This window comes from Ursus americanus, chromosome 14 (assembly GCF_024610735.1).
Source record: "Ursus americanus isolate L20-20 chromosome 14, mUrsAme1.1.p, whole genome shotgun sequence".
NCBI lineage: Eukaryota > Metazoa > Chordata > Mammalia > Carnivora > Ursidae > Ursus > Ursus americanus.
This window is the reverse complement of record NC_142140.1, coordinates 268,780-292,191: the sequence shown is the minus strand read 5'-3', so window position 1 is coordinate 292,191 and position 23,412 is coordinate 268,780. Positions and strand designations below refer to the sequence as shown.

At 48.5% G+C, this 23,412-nt stretch overlaps 1 protein-coding gene across 4 annotated transcripts in view; it reads left to right on the top strand.

Moving 5' to 3' along the window:
- The first annotated feature begins 381 nt into the window (after positions 1 to 381).
- SLC41A3 (solute carrier family 41 member 3) overlaps positions 382 to 23,412 on the top strand; it is a 74,932-nt gene continuing 51,901 nt past the window's right edge. For 2 of the 4 annotated variants that reach the window (XM_087866705.1, XM_087866702.1), the window contains exons 1-2: positions 6,090 to 6,220; positions 17,941 to 18,227. In XM_087866705.1, coding sequence (XP_087722831.1) covers positions 17,973 to 18,227 — 255 coding nt within the window. In that variant the 5' untranslated portion in view covers positions 6,090 to 6,220; positions 17,941 to 17,972. Of the gene's footprint in view, positions 620 to 6,089; positions 6,221 to 6,374; positions 6,554 to 17,940; positions 18,228 to 23,412 lie in introns of those variants that run through there. The other 2 variants (XM_087866703.1, XM_087866704.1) reach the window with 2 other exon arrangements.

The following is a 23,412-nucleotide window of genomic DNA, read 5'->3' as shown; positions in this document are numbered from 1 at the left end:
AGGGCACCTCTGGTGATGAGCACTAGGTGTTATACACAACTAATGAATTGTTGAACAGTACATCAAAAACTAATGATGTACTGTATGTTGCCTAATTGAACATAATAATAATTAAAAAATGCCCCACAAATTTTGTAAGCCTGTTTTGACATTCCTTCATCTTTTTAATATACTGCTATCCTCCAGGCCTAGAAGGGGCCCTGGCCTCTTGGGCCTTTGTGAGGAAATGGTCTGCATCTTACAGGTGAGGAGGCAGGCGTTTCTTAGGCTCTCATGTCTAGTGAGTGGTTCACCACTTGGCCAGCTGTTATTCAAAGTGAAGTCAGCAGAACTTGTGGGACTATTTTTAGTTACAGGCTCAGTGACCTTAGGCCCTCCTTCTGAGGTCTGGGGCCTTGAGACGTCTTCCCAGCAGCCTCGGTGTTGTTTCTAAAGGTCCTGTAAGCCCTGAGGTGGCAGCTTCTGGATGTGCTATCCTCCTTTGTGGGGCTGTTGCGTCCTGCACCCCCCGGCTGGCAAGGTCCTGATGTGGGCCTAGCTGCTCTGGACATTCCCACCTGGAGGGAGAACCAGCAGCTTCACTGAGGCCAAACCTGAATCCATTCCCTACCCGGGTGCTGTAAGTCCCCTTGCATGAATCTTAACAAAGACAAGTCCATTCCCGGCTGTTAAATAATTTAGGGGGTGGATAAGACTCTTAGGTCTGCTGTGGGGAGGTTTTCTAACAAAGGCACGATCATCCCTTGCATTGTACGGCCAGCACTGCGAGAGACTCCTTGGTGGGCAAGGCTCAGTTTCCTCATTAGTAAGTGGGAATGGTAATGCCTGTTCTGCCTGCCCCCAGGTCTGTCATGATGACTCCATGATATCATGGATGTGAGCGTGTGTTGGAAAGTCCTGGTGGAGTGCAAGGTACTATTTCCATCATAACATGAACAGTTGTGTTCACGTTTATGCTTTTGCAAATTGCAGGAGGTTTCCGAGTAGTGACGCTGTCTTCCTTCCTGGCAGCTCGCCGTCCAAGGGCCGTGGTCTGGGCCCAGGGCAGAAGGAACTGCAGCAGCCCTGTCCCTCCTCGAGGCCTGTGTGGTTCTTCCTGCTGTCACTGAGTCTCTGTTAGTTCCCTGCAGAGCTCTGGGATGGGGTCACTGATTTGGCAAGACAAACAAAAACAGTCACCCACTTCTCCCCATGAGAGTGAAGCACAGGAATGGGCTTTGGGTGTGGGTGGACCGGCTGGGGTGGTGGGCCCTAAATCAGCCCTGGATTATTCAGCAGGCCAAGTGGGGAACAGGGAAGGGCAGGCCCTGAGTGATCTTGAAATATCTTCATCATCATCACAGACCAAATTTCATTCCTTGGAATTTTACTGTTTCCTGTGTAAATTTGACACCATAAATTTAATCTTGAAGAGCAGCTAATTCACGGAGCAGTCATCTTTGAACCAGGACACTAGATGAATCAGAGCATATCCCATGTAAAGCATTCATTTGTTCATGCATTCATTCACTTGTTCACAGTCTGGCTGATGGAATGGAATGGGTCATCTTTAGATTTCATTGGAACAGAGTTTGAATCTCGGATCTGTCTCTCAAGGCTGTGACCTTGAGCAAGTAGAGTAACTCTTTGGGACCTCAATTTGCTCACCCATAAAAAAGGCAGGTGACATTCCCCTTCCTGGCTTGCTGGGTTAGCACTGATGTGCAGACAGCAATCTGCACCCAGAGTAAGTCGCCAGGAATCAGACTTCTGCTCTCCAGCACTGCACTTTCTCATTTATTCTGCAATCAGTTAATGTCCTTCCAGTGCTGTAGATGTCCCCACTACTGTCTCACTCAGGTTCCCTCTGCAGTCCTGGGCACACCCACCTGACTTCTTAACGTGGGCCAGCTGTGGTGCCCAGGAAGGCTTTCTCTGCCTGTGGGTGCCACTTGGCCCACCTTGTCTGACAATTCATCAGGCCTGAAGGGCCCTGGAAGTAGTCCTCACATAAAGATTGGGGGGAGTTAGGATTTGCACACCTTTCCAGAGGGATGTGTCTGAAGTTGCCAGAGGTCCAGGCAGGACTGAGCTCCAGATACGTGCAGTGGTAACTTGCTTGGTAATGAAACTTTATTGACTGCCCTCCTTTCCCTGCCTCACCTCCTCCCATCTCCCACCAATGCTTTTGGGATCATCTCCCAGATAAACTACGTGCACTTGAATCCTCATCTCAAGGTCACTCCTGGGGGCTGGAAGCCGGCAACTTAAAGCAAGCCTCTAATAGGTACTAGCAGATATGTTCAGAGATGAGCAGAGCCTCCTTCCTTGAGGAATTCACAGTTTAAGAGGCAAAAATATCCAACCTGATATAGCACAATGACATAGTTAAGAGGTGTTGGGGGTTGGGAGAAATGAGGCTGAGGGCATGCACTTGAATTTCCCAGGGGAGGACAAGCCTGAGCAGAGGCTAAGGGAGACATTACAGAGGGCAGCCTCTACAGGGATAGGACTGGGCAGGAGGCTGACTCCACTGCAAAGTGTGGTCTCTGAAGGGATGGCCAAGTGGCAGCACAGGGGCAGGTGGGCTAGTTGTAGGAAGAGAGTGAGGACCTAAACTCCAAAGTCATTTTGTGGGTCAGTCTGCGGGACGGGGCCACACCTCTCCACTCTATGCAGGGGGGCAGTCGTGGCTTGGCCAGCCAATCACATGGACCTCTGAGACAGTGGGGGACTGTGCAGACCTTGAAATGCAGCTGCTGCCACCAAGCTGAAGGCCATTTGGGGAAGACAAGGACTGGCTGGGAATGAAAGATGGATGCTGCAGTGGCAGAGTGACAGCAGGAAGCTGGGACAAACCTGAGGAAAGCTGTGGGCAGGGTGAAGCTCAACTTGTGCCCCAAACCTCCTCCAGTGATCCATCCACATGCCTGCAATCAGTCTCCTGCTTGGGATTTGTCCTGTCAAAACTTCAGTAGTAACAATAAACATAAGAGCAAGAAGCATGTGTGGAGCCCTCACTACATGTGAGGCACTGTGCTGAGAGCTTTACATGGATGGCTTCCTGTCACTCTCAACCCTTTAAGGTAGGCACTCATATTAACACCACTTTAGATAAGAAAACTGAGGTTCATATCTTTCCTAAACTCAGCTTGTGAAATTATTAATTCCCTTCATTCGTCAGCTCAGGCTTCCACAACAAAGTACTACAGACCAGGTGGCTTGAACAACAGATATTTATCTCTCAGAGGTCTGGGGCTTGAAATCCAAGTTAAAGATGCCAACAGGATTGGTTTCTGGTGAGACCTCTCTCTCTGGACTGTAGATGGCCACCGTCTTGCTGGGTCTTTACATGACCTCCTCTCTGTTGGCACAGAGAGACAGGGAGAGAGAGAAAGAGAGGGAGGGAGCTCTTGAGTCTCATCCCCCAGTTGTTGGGACATCAGTCCTATCTGCTCAGGGACCCACCCATAAGACATTTAACTTTTATTGCATCCCTATAGGCCCTATCTCCAACTACAGTCACACTGGGGATTAGGGCTTTAATATACAAATTTGTTGGGGGGGGGACAACATAATTTAGTCCATAATGTTCCCTAACATTGTATAAAACTTTATTATTTACAAATGTCATTTTGTAAATGGTGAGGACTGTATATCTTAAATTTCCAACCCAGGACTACAGTTTTGGCATAGTAGCTCTTTGCAAAAGCTACTCACTGCTTAAAATTCAGACAGGCCAGGGAGCCTGGGTGGCTCAGTCGTTAAGCTTCTGCCTTCAGCTCAGGGTGTGATCCTGGAGTCCTGGGATTGAGCCCCGCCTCAGGCTCCCCGCTGGGAGCCTGCTTCTTCCTCTCCCACTCCCCCTGCTTGTGTTCCCCCCTCACTGGCTGTCTCTCTCTGTGTCAAATAAATAAATAAAATCTAAAAAAAAAAAAAAAAGAATTCAGACAGGCCTGTGTACTCCCAAAGCAGCAGTCTGGATGAGCACTTAGAAATGCTGTAAGTGAGGGGAGAGACTAGGGCATGAGCCATGACCTGCTGCACACCAACTGCCACTTACCAAGGACCTCAGGAATGGGTCCTGTGTCCTAGCATGGGGACTGTCCTTTGGAGCTTAGCTGGGGCTGCCTCTTTAGCAAGAGTGCTATATTCTCCCCATGGTTTCCAACTGTTAGTTGCCATTTATCATTACACTTTTGTTGGCTTATTTTTCTTGCATTAGAGTTAAGTAGGAAATAAAATGTTTCTTATACCCATAACTATATTGAAACAAGATAAGCCCACTTAAAAAGTTACAGAACCCATGGCAAGATTACAAATGGGGGCCCACAAACCATATGTTTAAGTACATATGCAAATAAAACATGGCTGGGGCACCTGGGTGGCTCAGTCTGTTGGGTGTCTGCCTGCGGCTCGGGTCACAATCTCAGGGTCCTGGGATCGAGCCCAGCATCAGACTCTGCTCAGCAGGGAGTCTGCTTCTCCCTCTCCCTCTGTATGTGCTCTCTCTCTCTCTCAAATAAATAAATAAAATCTTAAAAAACAAACAAACAAACAAACATGGCTGTAAAATAGAGTTCATTCTATTTTCTGGCCTTGACAAATATATCTCCATAGCAACTTGGGAGGCTAGGTTCAAATGTAGAATTCTTGGACTCCTGTGTAAAGATACAGGGCATGCCCCCCAACCTGTTCATTCTCTGGGGCACTGATCCAGGTATACACCCTAGAAGTGGCCTTAGGGTCATTCATAACTCCCAGGTCCTGGGAGTTGGAGCATGGTCTGGAAAGTTTAGGGCAGGATTACTGGCTACCAGTGGACATAACCCCTCTTTCTGTGGGGAGGGCAGGAGGTGCCAGAGGATGGCTGGCCCCCTGAAGCCTAGGAGCGTAAGGAGGTGTGCAGGCAGGACCCAAATGTGGAAGGCTGCACGTTTGCTGAAAAACAGGGTGTGCATGTGTGTGTCTGTAAACCTGTAGAGTATTTTTGTGTTTAATATGTAAAGTTGTCTTTTGCTGAAATAATATAATGTAGTACTAAATCTTGTTAAATATCTAGCTTTCACTTGCCCTTGCATTTTCACCCCTGTTTTGGACTCTCTTCTGGTCAGACTCATGTTCTGGCTCAAACCATAAGGGTGAACTTTGCCTGAGGCTCTCTCCCCTAAAATCTCTCATCCCTCTTTAGACCTTGGTTAGAAAAGGCCAACAGCAAGACATTTTTGAGTCAATCAGGGAAAATATAACCAGACTGGGTATTGCTAACTTTGTTAGGTAGGATACTGGTGTTATGGGAATGTTTGAAAAAGCAAACATTTATAGATTAGAAAAGATACTCAAGTAATTACAGGTGAAATATGTCTGCTGGAATGTTTTAAAACTGCTCCAGGAAAAAAAAAAAGGTGTGTGTGTTGGGCTGGATATAGATGGGGGGGGAGGGCAAGGTGCAGACCACGATGGAAGCTGGTCGATGGATGTGTGGGACAATTCCACTGTTCTACTTTTGCATGTGTGAGCGTTTCTACAATAAAGAAGGTAACCACAAGAACAAAACGCTATTCCTGGAGCCTTTATGGAGCGCTGGCTGCTAGCAAAGCATCTGTGCCTTAGTAATGGCCCGTCTTCACACCGCCTTTAAAGACGGGATCCTCAAGCCCCCTATCCTCCCGGGAGGTTTTACAGGCCCAGATTCGGTTCCCTACTTTGTAAACCAGGCCTCAGGTGATTCACTACAACACAGGAGGAGGGGAACTTGGCGCGCTCAGGCAAGCCCGATTCACGCAGTCAGAGCGTGGTGAACCCGGCCTGGAGGCCTTCTGCCCCAGGAGTCCGCACCACAAACTCCCGCTCCCGGGCCCCGAGGGCGGGTCTGCGCTGCCCTGCCTTCCGGCGCGCGCTGGGCCGGGCAACGCGCTGGAGAGCCTGCGGCCGCCCCTCCCCCCGCCCCTCCCCCGCCCCCGCCCCGCCCCCGCCCCGCCCCCGCCCCGCCTCCGGGGCAGGCTCCCTCCCGGCCCGCCCCGCCTCTGCCCCGCCCCCGCCCCGCCTCCGCCCCGCCTCCGGGGCAGGCTCCCTCCCGGCCCCGGCCCCGCCCCCGCCCCCGCGCGCAGTCTCCGGGTCCCGCCCCGGCCGGGAGGGGTGGCTACAGGAGCCAGACTTGCCCGTTTCCACCGTGAGCCCTCCCCGCGGCCGACCCTCCTCCCGCCAGCCTTTCGCGCGCCGCCGCCCGGGAGGGGATCCGGTAAGCATGGCCCTGCGCCCCGCGCGGGCTGGGGCGGGGGTGCGCGAAGTCTGGGGTAAGCCGGGGGTGGGGCCCAAAGGGGGGCGTTCCGAGGGAGGGTCTGGGGGAGTGGGGGTGTCACACTGGAGAGACTCGGCCCAGGTAAAGCTCCGGGGTGGCGCTCAGGGCAGAGAATGCGCACAAGAGGGAGTAAACCCAGGGCTGTTCGAGGGCATCTCGGGGCCGGTGGGACCCACCTGCGAAGCCCAGGGCTTGGGGCCCGCGGAAGACGAGGTGAACCGAGAGCCGGGGTGTCCGATGGGAGGCCGGGGCCAGGAGGTACGCGAATGTAAGGTAAAACCGGGAGAGGGAAGGAAAAGTGTTCCGGGGGGACCTAGTGCGGAGGGGGCGCCGGGGGAGGTAGCCAGGTTAGGACCCAGGGCACGGGCAGGGCTGGATGAGGGACCTGGGACGGAGAGAGACAAACCAGGGCTGGTGCTGTGCCCGTGCGGGTGGGAGGTGGGGGAATCCAGACCGTGAGGGGCGGCCCAGCCTTGTCCTTCAGGTACTTCTGAGGCTCGCTCCTCTCGCACACATGCGGTGTCTGGGCTTCACTGGCCTCCTCTACCCCAGCTACTGATCAGAAAATACCCGGGTGGGTAATCCAGGTGATTCTGGTGCAGCTGTAGTTTAAGAACCACTGGTCTAAAACATTAGAACTTTGAGGGGTTTGAACTAAGGGTGGGGACTGGCCAGGTGTCTTGTGAAATAAATGCGTTATTACATTTAATCTTCACAACTCTGAAGTTGGTGCGATTGTCCCCATTTAACAGATGAGGCCGTGGAGGCAAAGAAATTGAACTTTTCCAAGGACCCGCATCTAGGAAGGGGAAGAGCTGGAATTCAGACCCTTGGGGCTGGCTCCAGGGTACTCCCACTGAAGCCGGTCCCCTGTGAAGCCCAGAGGCACTTTGACCTCACGGCCAGGTAGTGGGCAGCTGAGTGGAGCTGATTGGTTGCAGCGTTTCGGGGGGCCCAGTGAGTATTAGAAATGGCCATCCCTGCTGCCTTGGGGTGCACACTAGTTTGTGTGAGGTGCTAGCCACCAGGTCTCAGACCTGACGTGCACTGGAGTTCCCAAAAGGCCTTGGATTCGAGGCCGGTTTCTCCCTGACTCACTGGGAGGCGTCTGGAAGATCACTGACCTTACAGACCCGTGTGACTGGCAGCCAGTGTTCATCTGGGCCCTGGGCCCCCCACCCAGCCCTCTCATAGCCTGACGCGGGAGGAAGGGGCTCCAAGCTCTCTGGCCCTGCAGGGCTCAGCTCCACACTCTGACACCTTGGCTGGGTAGTTCTTTGTTGTGGGGGGCCGTCCTGGAGCACTCCTTCCATCTCGTGTCCTCTGGGGGAAAGGCTGGGTGGGCATCCCTGCCCTGGAGTCCGTGCCGTCCCCCCCCAGCCTCACCCCTCTCTGTGGGCTACAGGAGAGGGTTTACCTGCACCCACAGCCCGCTCTCCAGACAGGGGCCTCTCTCACCGGCAGGCCGTCCTTCAGGACCTGGTGTGTTCATCTGTGCTCATTTCTGTTGATCCAAATGACATTTGAACCCATTCTCCTTCTGAAACCCTCCCACACTCTGCTCTGCTGGAAGCCGAGTGCCTCTGACCACCATCCATGGGGCTGTCAGGTCCCTGCTGGTGGGTCACAGTGTCCCCACACCGTAAGGGGCACAGAGCAGGTGGGGGTGCCTGCTGGGTGCTGATCACATTGGGCCTCTGACCCATTTTAGGTGATTTTAGAGGACATTCCTCAGTGTGCTTTCCTCACGCACGTTTCTCTTGGACCTGTTCCTTGGGGTCCTCCTAGCTCTGCCTTGCACCTTGAGACATGACCTCTTTCTCAGCAGTTGGGGGACCCTTCAGTTTAGCTTGGCTGCCGGCACTTGCCTCCTGGTGCCAGCCTGGTTTCTTGGCATATTTGGAAACTCATTTATGTTCTACCGGAACCTCACCACAACGAGTGGGTCATCCAGGGGGTTTTACTCCTTTTGGGAGGAGAGACCGAATTTTCAAGGTTCGTGTTTCTCTAATCATCTAGTTTTTGTGGACACGTTTGGGCCTCTTTAAATTGGTTATCTTGTCTGAACGTCTGCGCCTTCAGCTGGTGCACTTTCCTGCGGCCCGCTTATCTTGTGACCACAGGTGCTGGGTGATTTCTCCTGCTCTTCCCAGCACGTCTGCCTCGTCCACTCCTGCCTGCTCACCTGCATGGGTCACGGGTGTGTCTTCTCTTCATGAAGTGATGCAGTGGTGATCGAATTGGCGAAGGGCCCAGCTTATTAAAATCAACAAAGGAAGGGTTCTCTAATAGGCTGTATTTCATCCTTTGTTGACTTTTTTTGTCTGCAGTTTTATTTTTTTCTTTATGGGTTTTATACATTTTGTATTAATTTAACTTTTCTGTTTTGATCTCCTAATGAACTTGTGGCCCTTTGCAGATTCAACTTGTAAAGTGATAATCATACTGTGTTTCGTATTGTTAGGTGCTGAAGTTGTCACCGATTGACAGTGGTGGTCCCTGCTGGTGGGTCACAGTGTCCCCACACCGTAAGGGGCACAGAGCATTTTGTTCCTTTGTCAGTTCAGCCCCTCCTCAGACACTTTTGAAAGCATCTTATTTTCTAGCAACAACAGAATGTTCCAGAGCCATCTTGATTTTTCTCCTGTCCTTTAAGAGTCCTGGTTCTGAGTGTTGGAGATGAGTATCTGAGTGTCAGAGGGGGTGCGTGGGGGTTCCCCCCAGACTAAGGCAAAGTCCTGTTGCTTTGGACTACTTTTAGAAGTGTCAGAGCCAGAAAGTACATCGTTCTCTAAGGTTGGTGCTCACGTTGACTTTGAGCGGTTCGATGCTGTGTACCCCTCTGCCCTTGCCGTACGTCATGCCCTGGCCGCGAAGACTTCCTCCTGCCCTGGAAGTCCTCGACTCAGCCCTCAGCTCTCTCGCCCCCAGAGGAGGGAAGGTGAACTGTAACTGAAGAGTCATAGCTGAAATGTCCTCAGTTATCCTCTGATGCATAAGAAAGCACCGGAAAAGCTAGGGACTTAAAACACCAGTGATTTATCCTTTCTCAGTGTTCTGTGCATTGCTGGGGTGTAACTTTGGCTTCATGGGGGTCATTTGGGGTCACTCGTGGGCCCGGATTCCTTTTAGTGGGGGAAGCAACAGAGTTGTCTTTTAAAAACAGAAAAATCAGTCTGAGGAAGAAACATGAACTCCTTGCTCTGCCATTAAGACCCCGCAGGACTGGCTGCCCTGCCGTCCTCTTGCCTCCAGGTACCCAGACTTGTCGACCTCTTTGCCATTTGTTCCTTGGAAGCACCAAGTTTGCCCTACCCCAGTGCCTTTATACTTGCTGCTGTCTCTGCTTGCAGGGCTCTTTTCCCTAGACCTTTACACAGTTGGCGTTTTTTAAAAAGTTTTATTATTTATTTTTTAGTAATCACTACACCCAGCATATCTCGAACTCACAAGAGTCACATGCTTTTCTGACTGAGCGAACCAGGTGTGCGGTTGGCTTTTTTTTTTTAATCAACTAGAGCTTAGTTAAGTGTCACCCTCTCTTCTAGGGCCTTCCTTGAGCCTCCGTCTGTACCCTACATTACACTTTCCCAGAAGAGCCCCTGTCAGTTCACTGTATTTAATTTCTCTTGTTCATTTATTTGTTCTCTTGTTTATTTCTGTCTCTGCCTCTAGAATACAAATTTCCTGAGAGCAGGACCCTTATCTGTCTTGCTTTTCACTGTATTTTTGGTACCTAGAAAATCCCTAGCATAAAAGGAAGGAACAAAATGTGATTTGTTGAATGGATGACGAATCCTTCGTGCACTGAGGGGGGAGAGGCATGACTGGGTGGAGCACAGAGGATTTAGCGCAGTGACACTACTCTGTGCTTTCCTTATGGTGGATACGTGTCCAAACCCACTGCACGTACAGCGCAGGAGTGAAGCCTGATATAACTGGACTCAGGGTGATTCTGACGTGTCGGGGGAGGCTCACTGTGACGTGGCCCTCTTGTGCAGAATGTTGGGGGAACTCTCTGTACCTTCCTCTGAATTTCTCTGTGAACTTAAGACTGCTCTAAAAAAGAAAGGTGTGTTTTGTTTTTTTAATAGTGCACATCCATTGGGAAGAAGTCTGAACAGTATAGACGTGTGTACAATCTGAAGGGTTATAGCCACACCTGAGCCCCAAGCCCTTTCTGTTTATATCCTCGCCCCTGTGCTGACTGGCTGGGTGGCTGTTCATGGAAGGGTGCGATTGAGGGGTGGAATGGGGACACTGAGAGCTCTGCGTTAGACTAGGGTGCCCGAGGCGCCTCTCAGACCACGGAGTAGGAAGTTGGCTTTCCGTGTCTGGATCCGGGCTGAGCTGGAGACCTCTATTCGGGAGGCAGCAGCCGCAGGGCATTGTTGCTTCAGGCACGGGCCTGGGGGAGGTCCAGACACAGGCTGTGGACAGAAGGGAGGTGAGGAGAGTCTGGTGTGTGAGCGCTAGAGGTCGGGGAGAAAAGCCCCAGCAGCAAAAGAGACTGTAGGACACCAGTGGAGTAGGACCAAGTGAGGCCTGCATAGAAACCTGGGAAGGGCCGCCAGGAAAGACAGAGAATTTCAGAGAAACAATGAATCGCTTTTCAGCATAAGTGTGTCCCATTTGATCTGCGGCCCAAAGCCGGGAGGAGAAGGCTGTGACGTCCATCTCGGCCTTTCCACAGTGATGCTGTAAAGGCCAGGGAAGCCTGTGGGCCTGTACTACTTGTGATGAGCCCCAGCCAGTTCCCCAGCTGGAACCACCGTTGAGGCTGGACTGGCCCTTGTGGTTCTTACTATCACAGGAAGCGCGTCAGCAAAAACCAGCAGAGAACTTTGAAGAACAAGCCTTCTCACTCTCAGGTCCTGGAGGGGACACAGCACGCCCGAGGGGCACACAGCCACACAGTGCGGTCTCAGAGAGGGGGAGGGTGTGAGGACATGGGGCTCTGCCTTTCCTGGGGCGGGATAACTAAGGGTTCATGGGTTCACTGTTTATCAGATGGTTTAAAAACCTAAGAGCAAGAATTAGGATGCGGGAAGGGAGAGGCAGGGCCACTCAGGCAGCCAGTGATCTGGGTTACCTGGGATTTGGTAAAGGCGGAGCTCCAGTGGTGCAGTGGCCTGGCTCTTGGGTTGGTTTGCTAGTAGCTGTGTCATACAGCTCGGTTCGCAGATGTCTTTGATATGGATGCCTTGGCAATTCATGTCAGGCACACACGACAAAGGAGTCTCAGGGAGCCTCAGGAGGAACAAAGGGATCCCCAGCACCGTTAACATAGCCTTTATTCTAGAGTGCTGAACGCTGGAAGGCTCCCGAAGAGCATTCTAACTTGGAGAAGGAGAGTGGAATGTTTTATGGGCTTTAGCAGGAAGGTATTGGTTAGAATTTCCCTAGACTTAGCATTATCTCCTCCAGTGCCAAGTGAAATAAGCCAAGCAGAGAAAGACAATTATCATATGATTTCTCTCATCTATGGAACATAAGAACTAGGAAGATCGGTAGGGGAAGAAAGGGATAAAGAAAGGGGGGTAATCAGAAGGGGGAATGAAGCATGAGAGACTATGGACTCTGAGAAACAAACTGAGGGCTTCAGAGGGGAGGGGGTGGGGGGATGGGATAGGCTGGTGATGGGTAGTAAGGAGGGCACGTATTGCATGGTGCACTGGGTGTTATACGCAACTAATGAATCATTTAACTTTACATCGGAAACCGGGGATGTACTGTATGGTGACTAACATAATAAAAAAATATATTAAAAAATGAAAAAAAAAAAAAAAGACATCCCTTAAAAAAAAAAGAATTCCCCTAGACTTAGCAGGAAGGGGCAGCCTCAGTCCAGCCAGTTTTAGAAATGAGAGCAGGGCATTCATTGTTCTTGAGGGTCAGCAGCTCTTTCAGGCAGTCTGAACTTTATCAGGGGTGATGAAAAGAGCAGGAGCTAAAGTAACATGCAGGAGGGGGGCACACTTCGGGGGGCAAGGATGTGGGGAGGGCATGGTGGGCAGGGCTCAAGTCCTTGAGAGTGTCTCCTGCCACACTGAGGTTTGGGGGAATTGTTTGGCATCGTGCAGGTGACCTCCGGCCTTGGCAAGGGCCACTTGTCCAGGGAGGAGCCGGATGGGTATTGAGCGCAGAGGCAAGGACACAGACGGTGGGAATGTGTCTATTTCATTGTGTTCTGAAGGGGCGGAGAGAAATGGGCCGCAAGCTAGAGGGTGGCTTGAGGTCAAGGTAGCTTGTTTGAGACGGAAATTCTAGAACAAGGTCCTGTTGTCACCAGATGACCCTGCAGAGGTAGAGGGGAGAAACTGAAGAGGCAGGAGAGAGGAGACCCATGTGAGCACTGGTCCTTGAGAGGGCTGAGGTGGGCTCTGGGCACAGGCGAGAGGCTGGCACTCATCATCTGCTTTACCCTGTGCTTCCTCTGCCGTGTGATGGAGGCAGTAATAGACCTTCTTGGGACTTGTGAGCTAAGGGGTATGAGGGACCACTGCATGGGTCATGGGTAGCTGTGTCTATTATTTTTTTTTTAAGAAATTATGGATCTGGTACTGCAGGGATGCAGGGACCCCCAGCCCTGTTCTACTAATTGTCCTTCCTCCCCATGGGTTCCAACAGAGCCACATAGAATAGCCGAATGGGGACCTGAGACCCTGTTGATGGTTTTGTACGTGGCTCCCAGTGATGTGAACTGGGACTTTTCTCTCCACCATTACCTGCTTCCCTACTGTGGCCAGGCCTCCCATGGGAGCCTGGCTCACTTTACCAGCAGTGCTGCACAGATCGTGATGGATTTAAGGAGAATGGTTGGTTTGCCTCAAGGGTTCAGGCTTAGAGGGTTTAGGGCAAGAAAGCCACTGGGAAGGTAGAACAAGGGTCTTAGTCCTAACGAATGACCTGGGCCTGGACCAGCAGGGTACAGGTGGCTCCTGTGGGGGCAGGACCAGGGCGGGGGCACCAGGATGGGCCCCACTGGGCCTGCTGTGACAAGAGGAGCAGACATTCCTGTCCCACTGCTGGCCTACTACAAAGCCTTTAGGAAGGTGGAGTCATGCAGGAATCAGTAATTCCCGTGGTTTGTTTGTTTTGTGGTTTATTGCCTTTCTGAGCTGAGCAAAGCCTGCCTTGGCCCAAGTTCTGTAGGCTTGCGTGTGCAGACTGTTCCTACCTTCAGAGGTGTCCCTGAAGACATGAGGCTTCCCCTGTGCCCTGCTTACTCATTGCTCACTCAGGCTATCCTCACAGGCCCCGTGTCTCTGCTGGCTTTAATAAACCTGCTGCGCACAGTGCAGGGCCCCTGGTCCCCTGCCAATGGGGAGGTGGGGCTGGTGGCCTTGGGCCACTTGTGGCTACAAGTTAAAACATGTATGGACTTGATCCCGCTGAGTTCTTCCCTCTGCTCTTCCTGTCTATAAATCCTGTGGAAGAGAAGGTTTACGAACACCTGGGTGGACTATCAAGGATGACATGAGAAGCCATAAAAATTACATCTGTGCTAAAAACAGAGCTGGACAGGTATATACGTTTTATTAAATAAAACAACCCAGGATCTAGAACATTGATTTAAAAAAAATAGCGTGCACGAATGTGCATGTGTGTGTGTGCACTGGAAGGGTATATGTACTAGGGTTAGTGTGAGTTATTTGGGGGCAGTAGAATTGTTGATGATTTAAACTTCCATATTTATACCTTTTTTGTGTTTTCTAAATTGTATTTCTTATGAACACATTACTTTTGTATTAAAAAACAATCAAGTGATTTTTATTTTGGAAAGGATGGTCCTTTGAGAGCAGAATAGGTGGATCATGGCAGGTCATGTGGTTGCGTTCGACTCAGCAGTAAAATGAGATGGTCCCACAGCATGGCTGAACGTGAGAAACTTAATGTCGGGCTAAGGAAACCAGACATGAATAGATGGGGGTATGACTTTACTGATCTAAACTGCAAAGTGAGCAGACACTGTTACTTAGGACTGCACTCGTAGTTGGTAACACTAAGGAAGGAGTGAAACAACCACCAAGGGGTGGTTCTCTCCTGAGTTTGGACAGTGGTTCCCTGTGATAAGCAGTAGGGGCTGTTACTGGACAGGGTCTCAGAGAGTTTGGGAAGCTGGTAGTCATCTGCTTCTTGACCTTATTCCATAAATAATTCATGAATATGTTTATTGAGATACAAATCACATACCATAAGATTCACCCCTTCAAAATGTATAATTCAGGAGAACGGAAAATACATGTTCACGTGAAGACTTACATACATACGTCCATAACAGTATTATGTGTAATACCCAAAAAGTAAAAAAAGTTCAAGTGTCCATCACCTAATGAATTGATAAACAAAACGTGGTCTATTCATACAGTGGAATATTTCACTAGTATATGAAACTTTGTTCCTATATATAGCTCTGTGCTCTCCTACTTTGTGCTCCTACTGGCATACAAATTGCATAGTTAGTTATTGTGTGTCTATATATAGTGATTTGTAAATACTGAATTATGCAGTTGTCTTTGAATTGGATGAGAGAAAAAAGAGTTATTAACAACAATGCATTTATGCTGTTTTTTATATTTGCCTATGTAGTTACCTTTGCTCATGCTCTTTATTTCTTTATGTGGATGCAAACTACCACCTGGGTCCTTTCGTTTCAGCCTGAAGGATTTTTTTGGTGTTACCTGTAGGGCAGGTGTGCTAGTGGCAAATTCTCTTGGTTTTTGTCCACCTGGGAATCTCTCTCTCTCTTTTTTATATATTTATTTGACAGAGAGAGAGAGACAGCAAGAGAGGGAACACAAGCAGGGGGAACAGCAGAGGGAGAAGCAGGCTTCCCACTGAGCAGGGACTCCCATGCGGGGCTCAATCCCAGGACCCTGGGATCATCACCTGAGCCAAAGGCAGATGCTTAACGACTGAGCCACCTCACCTGGGAATCTCTTAATTTGTCCTTCATTTTTTAAGGATAGCTTTGCTCCTTACGGAACTCTTGGTTGGCGGTCTTATTCCTTAAGCTCTCTGAATATGTCATCCTGCCGCCTCTAGCCTCCGTGGTTCCTGATGAGAAATAAGCTGTTAATCTTGAGGAGCCCTTGTGCATGAAAGGACTTCTCCCTGCTTTTAACATTCTCTGTCTTTACTGAATTCCATCCATGTTGATGCAAATGTTGTGTAATCATCCTTTCTGATGGCTGAGTAATATTCCATTGTATATTTGGACCACACATCCCATGTTCATGGATTGGAACAATAAACATAGTTAAAATGTCCATGCTACCCAGAGCAATCTACACTTTCAGTGCCATCCCGATCAAAACACTGGAAGTTTCAAAGTGCTGGAAGAAACAATCCTAAAATTTGTATGGAACCGGAAAAGACCCCGAATCAGCAAGGAAATGTTGAAAAAGAAAAACAAGGCTGGGGGCATCATGTTGCCTGACTCCAAGCTATACTACAAAGCTGTGATCACCGACACAGCATGGTACTGGAACTAAAACAGACACATAGACCAATGGAACAGAATAGAGAACCCAGAAATGGACCCTCAACTATATGGTCAACTAATCTTTGACAAAGCAGGAAAAAACATCCAATGGAAAACAGACGATCTGTTCAATAAATGGTGCTGGGAAAATTGGACAGCTATATAAAGAAGAATAAAACTTGAGCACTCTCCCACACCATACACAAAGACAGACTCCAAATGGATGAAAGACCTCGATGTGAGACAGGAATCCATAAAAATCATGGAGGAGAACGTAGGCAGTAACCTCTTTGACATCGGCCACAGCAAATTCTTTTATGACACGTCTCCAAAGACAAGAGAAACAAAAGCAAAAATGAACTCTTAGTACGTCAAGATAAAAAGCTTTTGCACTGTAAAGGAAACAGTCCACAAAACAAAGAGGCAGCCCAGGGAATGGGAGAAGATATCTGCAGATGACACTACAGATAAAGGGCTGGTATCCAAGATCTATAAAGAACTTTTCAAACTCAACACCCAAAAGACAATCAAATCAACAAATGGGCAGAAGATATGAACAGACACTTTTCCAATGAAGACATACAAAAGGCTAACAGACACATGAAAAAATGTTCAAAATCATTAGCCATCAGGGAAATTCAAATGAAAACCACAGTGAGATACCACCTTACACCAGTTAGAATGGCAAAAATTGACAAGGCAGGAAACAACAATTGCTGGAGAGGATGTGGAGAAAGGGGATCCCTCCTACATTGTTGGTGGGAATGCAGGTTGGTACAGCCACTGTGGAAAACAGTGTGGAGGTCCCTTAAAAAGTTAAAAATAGAGCTACTCGATGACCCCGCAATTGCACTACTGGGTATTTACCCCAAAGATACAGACGTGAAGAGAAGGGCCATATGCACCCCAATGTTCATAGCAGAATTGTCCACAATAGCTAAATCGTGGAAGGAGCCGAGATGCCCTTCAACAGACGAATGGATAAAGCAGATGTGGTCCATGTATACAATGGAATATGACTCAAGGTTTCTTGTTATTGCTGCTTGCTGGAGTTGTGTCTTTAGTGACTTTTGCAAGTGACTTCTTTGTTTTGTATTCTGTGTTGTGTGCAGCCACTGAAGTCTCTGCTTGTGATCAGGTAACGCTTGGCTAGAGATCTCCTTGAATGCCCCGCGTGGAGCTGCTGAACCTCCCTGTCTTTGCCTGGGGGCTCTGTGTGCACGTGGGGACACACCTTCAGCACATGGTGTGGTAGGGGACAGCTGTGCCTCAGGCCTCACTTCCTGCTCGTGCCAAGCCTCCAGAACAGCTAGAGGATAGAGCTGCGGGCCTTTTCAGCTATTTCCTGAGCAGATGCCCAGCTCAGTATGAGTGGCCTTCTAGATTCCCAGGAATTTTTAGGAACTTTGCAAAATTTGCACAGACATCTCATTCCCCAGCTTTTCCTTTTAGGGTTTTTGGTTAGTGTATTTACCCCACCTATTACCCCCTGCGTCAGGCAGCTGTGAAGTGCCTCTAATTGTTTTCAACAAATGTCCGCCAGACTTTTTACACGGAGTGAATTATGAGTTGGGTGAAATACAGAGAGTCTGTAAGTGGCAATTTCCAGTGAACACCTGCTAGGTCAAAGAATGACAATTTTCTGAGAATGAGGCTTTGAAAGAGCTGGAGCCCACTCTGTTCTCTCTGGGCTGTTGGTTTTTAAGGCTGCTGTAGAGCCAGAGAGCGGGGGTGGGACTAAGGCACAGTTAAACTATCACGAGCATCCATGTTGCTGTGCTTGCTAAGGATTCGGCATTTTTTTCTTGAATAAATACTCCTTGCATTGCTGCAAGCCTTTGATTAACTTCAGACTTCTGAAAACATGGATTCTGACAGTTTTTGCTAGCTTTCGTGTTCTTTTATGGAGGAGAGAATTTTCAGTCCCTATACCACCAGTTTTGCTAACTCTTAATTCATAAATATTTAGTGCTCTCTTCTATAATGTGTTTTTTCCCCTCAGACATATGCATATTAAATAAAAAACTGTTTAAATTGGGGTCGCAGGAGACCATGTGGAGCAGTCACTGAGTGAGGGGCTGTTGGACAAGAAGGGCCCGAGGTCTTACAGGGCATCGACCCCAGAGGGGTCAGGAACTCTACTAAACAGCCCCTGTTACTTTTTGTCTCCCAGGCTAAGGCTGCCAGGGGCTCAGCTCTGCTCACATGGATGGGACAGAGACCCGACAGCGGAGGCCAGAGGAGCTGGTTCTGCCACACACCCTCAGTCCTGGAAGACTCTCTGCAGCCTCAGAAGATGGACCTCTGAGTGTGTTGGAGAGCCACAGGGTCGTCCCTAAACCGTTGGCGACTGAGCTCAGGAGGGAGACTGCCTTGTCCATTGGCCTTCAGGTGATAGTGCCCTTCATGTTTGCAGGACTGGGACTCTCCGGAGCTGGTGTACTTTTGAACTATTTCCAGGTAAGAGGGAACTAAATGGTAATAGTGCTGTTGGTGGCATTGTTGAATGTCATCGCTGAAGAGTAGGCAGCTACATGTTGAGTCCAGCTCGAGGGACAAGGGGCAGGGCCTTCTTTTCTCAAATGCCGGTTTTCTACAAATTGGGCAAGATTCCTTTAGTTACTGGTGATGGAGACTAAATTTAACCCAAGTTAAACTTAAAAAAGACAATTTATTAGCTCATAGAATTGAAATATCTAAGGGGTTGGATTTCAGGCATGGCATGATCCAGCTGCTTAAATGATATCATGATGTTGGCTTTTTCTCTGTCACTCAGCTATGTTTTATTTTGAGGCAGAATTCTGTACCTAGAGGGGACGATGGCCCTTGGCAGTTAATCCTTAGTACATGCATTCTTAGAAAAAGAGACTTGTCAATATCCACATCAATCTCTAAAAATTGATCCTGCCGTCAGGTGTCCACTCCTATCCCAGTCACTGTTCCCTGAGGGAGGACACTCTCTGCTTGGCTAGCCTGACTTACGTTGTTAATCACTCTTTGTGGGGCGGCAGGACCCCTCGATTTGCAACCCTACAGGAATGCCACATAGTAAGGAACTGGGAGTGACGCATCAGACAAAAAAGTTACCAACATACCATGCCTTTCCTGTTCTTCTGCTATCAGAGCCCCATTCCTTTCATCAGTGTGATCTTCAGAAGTCCTCCCTGGAAAGGCTAATACCTCAGAGTACCCTAAGTCATGACTGGCCAGATCTCTCCTATCAGCAACCAGCAGAGAACAAAGATCGTCTAGAGTGGGGCAGGCTGGGAGAAGCAGGGCTGGCACGTCTGACAGCTCCCAGCACGTATCTCACTCGGTGTTTCAGGGTCTCTGCGCTTGGGGTGGGGTCTCTGTGATTAGGAATGTACACCCTGCCCCTCACTCATTTGAGTCCCAGTTCTGCCACGTAGCTGTAGGGCTGGTGGTTTAACTGGGTGTTATACACAAATAATGAATCGTGGAACATTACATCAAAAACTAAGGATGTACTGTATGGTGACTAATATAACAATAAAAAATTATTAAAAAATAAAAAATAAAAATTATTTTAAACTGACACTAAAATCAGATTTCATGTAAAAACGTCTGAATTTCTGTTTTCTCTTGAAAACCTGGCAGCTCTTACAATGTTGGACCCACATTCTCTCAGGGCCACAGTCTGGTTGCTGCCCCCTCTAGGTGGCCATGTTCTCTGGTTTGCCACAGTCCCCACCACTCCCTCCTGTTACACCATCCTCCTTCACTCCATCACCTGCCTGTCCGTGTCCCAGTCTGGGGTTCTCAAAGATCCTTCCAACTCCCAGCGGTCCAGTTTCTCATGACATCATAATGCTAGTGACCAGCTGCACTCCAAAGATCCACCTAGACCTCGTCAGGCTCTAGGATGGGCTTCTCTTAAAGCGGAGTCCCTATCCCAGTCGGATTCAGCCCCATTCCCCACATTTGGTCTCTCTCTCTAACCCCCAGACCCCTCAGCCCTCTCCTTTCTCCCAGTGACCTGGTGCCCTCTGGCCCTACATCCTTCTTTAAGCTGTGGTCAGTCAGCACTGCCGTACTCTCCAGAGCACCTCAGTGCCTGGCTTCCATAACCCAGAGATTCCTCCGCACCCCACTCCCGCCTCCTGCCCCTGCCTCCTCACCGCCTTCCTTACTTCGGGTCCCCCTCCCTGCAGTCCATTCTCTATACCAATGATTTTCAGAAAGTCTGTTTTATCGAGGGTTCTTGCCAGTATGACGTCACTGAGCGTGTATCCCACACACTCAAGCACACACACACCTCACCATGTATATTTGTGCGTGCGTTCATAGACATCAGCACCTTGTACATACACACATTGGTTTAGAAAGTGTATGCACACACACAGGTTTATAGCTTGCGTACGGAGAGGCAGTGTAGTAGTGAACTAAGTGCTCAAGGGCCCAGACTCTGGAGCTACTCTAACTGGGTTTGAGTCCGACCTTTGTCACTTACACAAGTTGCTCTTTGTTGCCCTGTTTTGTCTTCTGTAAATTGGAGTTGACCCCACGAGGTTGTAAAGAGGACCGTGCAGTGCTGGTCACCGTGCCAGGCATTAGAAAGCACCCGGTGAAGATTAACTGCTGTTATTCCTGTCGTCACTGATTTTCTGTCACATGCAGTGCTGGGCCAGTTTTCAAGAACTTACGTAAAATGGCAACTCAAGAGGATAAAGATCAGGCAGAAATATCCAGGAGTTTCTTTTATGTATTCATCGGACTCACGTGAGGGTCGTGGCCCAACTGCCATGTCAGGGGGACCTCCATGATGCAGAGCTGAATTTTAAAATACGTGTTGATTTCTCTGTTAACTGTGGAATAGTATGCAGGCTCCGCAAACATATCCAAGCATCTTGGGTTCCCCTTGGTTGTATCAGTGAGGATGGTTTCAGCCACAAATACCAGAAAACACACCTAGAGTAGATTAAATTAGAAGGAAATCTGTCATCTCCCAAAATGGAGGGTAGTCTCCCAGGATAGGGTAATTCTGGGTTTGGAAAGTGTTACCATCACCAGCCAACGATGCCTCCAAGGAACCAGGACCTTTCCATGTTCCTGGCAAGTCCGCACCCAAAGTTGGCTCTGTCTTACAGCCGCATCATGTGCAGAAGGAGAAGAATGGGCCGTGTGTTCTGGCTCCTCCTTCTTAAGCACAGGGAACCTTTTCTAGGCACTCCCAACAGAATTCCCCAACTTCTTACTGGCAGATTTGAGGCACATCCCACTTTGAAACCAAAAATTGGCAAAGGGAATGGAATGGCCTTGATTGGTTTGGGCTGCTTGAAGTGAGGAGAAGAGCAGGTCCCCTGCCCTGTGGACAGTTGGGTTCTGTGGGGAAGGCTGGAATGGGGCAGCGGTGCCCCACGGGCTCAGTGCTGCTGCAGCTTCAGTCCTGCAGTTCTGTCCAGTGGTGCTGGCTTCAGTCTCAGCTGCGTGGTATAGCCCCAGCCTCACTTAGACCGTCCCCTCCCTGTGCCTGCCTTCCCACCAACTCCAAGTGCAGGGGCCTCCTATCACCCTCCCTGCCCTGGTTCACACAGGCAGTCTCTCATGGAGCCTTTCCTGTGGCGCCGGCCCCACTGACATGTCACCTGCACTGATGATGGGGTGTTTGCCATTTCCTTTTATGTCGTGCGTTGATCTGGTGTCTCCTTGGTTTGAATGTGAACTCCCTAAGAGTAGAGCCTACGCCTTTTTATTGTTTTCATTTTTTGGGCAAGGTAAAATATCCATGTGGTTCAAGGTTGAAAAGGTTCAAAATGTGCACAGGGACCAGGCTCTCCAGTCTACACAGGGGCAGCTAGTGGGCCCCAGTTGGTTGTGTTTTCTCCTAAAGATATTTTATGCATGTGTGAACAATTATCAATATCTGTTTATCTGCTTCTGTATATTTTTCTCTTTTTTCAAGTTTTGGCATATACAGACTGTTGAGTGCTTTGCTCTTTTCACTTTACAAGATGGCTGTGCAGTATATTCACTAGACAATACATTCCCTTTACGATATTCTTATATTAAGAGTTTCCTTTTTTTAATGGTTGTTCAATGTTCCATTATACAAATATACCAGAATTTATTTAGCCATGTCCCTTCTGATGTGCTTTTAAATTTAATCTAATAGTTTGCTAAGGCTGCCATATAACAGTACCGCAGCCTGGCTGGCTAAAATGTCAGAGATTTCTTTTCCCACAGTTCTGCAGGCTGGAAGTCCAAAATCAAGGTGCCCTCGGGGTTGGTTTCTCTTGAGGCCTCTCTCCTTGGTGTGCAGATGGCCACCTTCTCCCTGTGTCCTCAAATGGTCGTCCCTCTGTGCATGTCTGCGTTCAAATTTCTTTTTCTTATAAGGACACCAGTCATATTGGATTAAGACCTACTCTTATGACCTCATTTTAATTTAATACCTTTTTTAAGGCCCAATTTGTTGGCACCAAATGTAGTCATATTCTGAGGTATGGGGGGGATGGAGGGTTAGAACTTCAGTTTGGGGGAGAGGGCACGATTTTGCTCATTTCACAACAACTTAAAATGGTACTACGAACAAAAGCTTCAGTGAATCATCTTGACATTTCATACAGGCCTGAGTAAATGGGTAGGATAAATTGTTGCAAATAGAAGTGCTGAGTCAAAGGTGCAAGCATTTGGGACTTGGACAGATACCTCCAAATCACTTGCCCTGAGGGTGGGACCAGATCAACAAGCTAGAAGCTGGTACTTTGAAAGAATTAATAAGATCGATAAACCTTTGGCCAGACTTATCCAAAAGAAAAGAAAAAAAGACCCAAATCAATAAAATCATGAATGAGAGGGAAGAGATCATGACTAACACCAAGGAAATAGAAACAATTATTAGAAATTATTACCAGCAACAATATGCCAACAACTTAAGCAACATGGAAGAAATGGATGCCTTCCTGGACACTTATAAACTACCACAACTGAAACAGGAAGAAATAGACAATCTGAACAGACCAATAACCAGCAAGGAAATTGAAGCAGCAATCAAAAACTTCCCAAAAGAGTCCAGGACCAGATGGCTTCCCAGGGGAATTCTACCAAACATTTAAAGAAGAAATTATACCTATTCTACTGAAGCTGTTCCTTTAATAAAAAAAATATTATTATAATAAAAAAAATGATACCGTTGAAGATAGAGAGTGGGATGTGTCAGAAGGGAATAGACACTGATGTCAAATACTGATGAAAGGTCAAGTCAGTTAAAGATTAAAATTGTCAAGTGTATTTGGCAATTTCAAGGTCGCTGGTAACACAAACAAGAGTAGTTTTTTTGTTTTGTTTTTTGGATGTCAGATTTAGGTGCCACATGGAGCAAGTTTTTCTAAAAAATCTAATAAACTATTAGTTTTTGAAAAAAAAAAAAAAGAAATTATACCTATTCTACTGAAGCTGTTCCAAAAAATAGAAATGGAAGGAAAGCTTCCAAACTCATTGTATGAAGCCAGCATTACCCTGATCCCAAAACCAGACAAAGACCCCATCAAAAAGGAGAATTACAGAGCAATACCCTGATGAATATGGACGCCAAAATCCTCAACAGGATCCTGGCCACTAGGATCCAACAGTACATTGAAAGGATTATCCATCATGACCAGGTGGGATTCATTCCTGGGTTCCT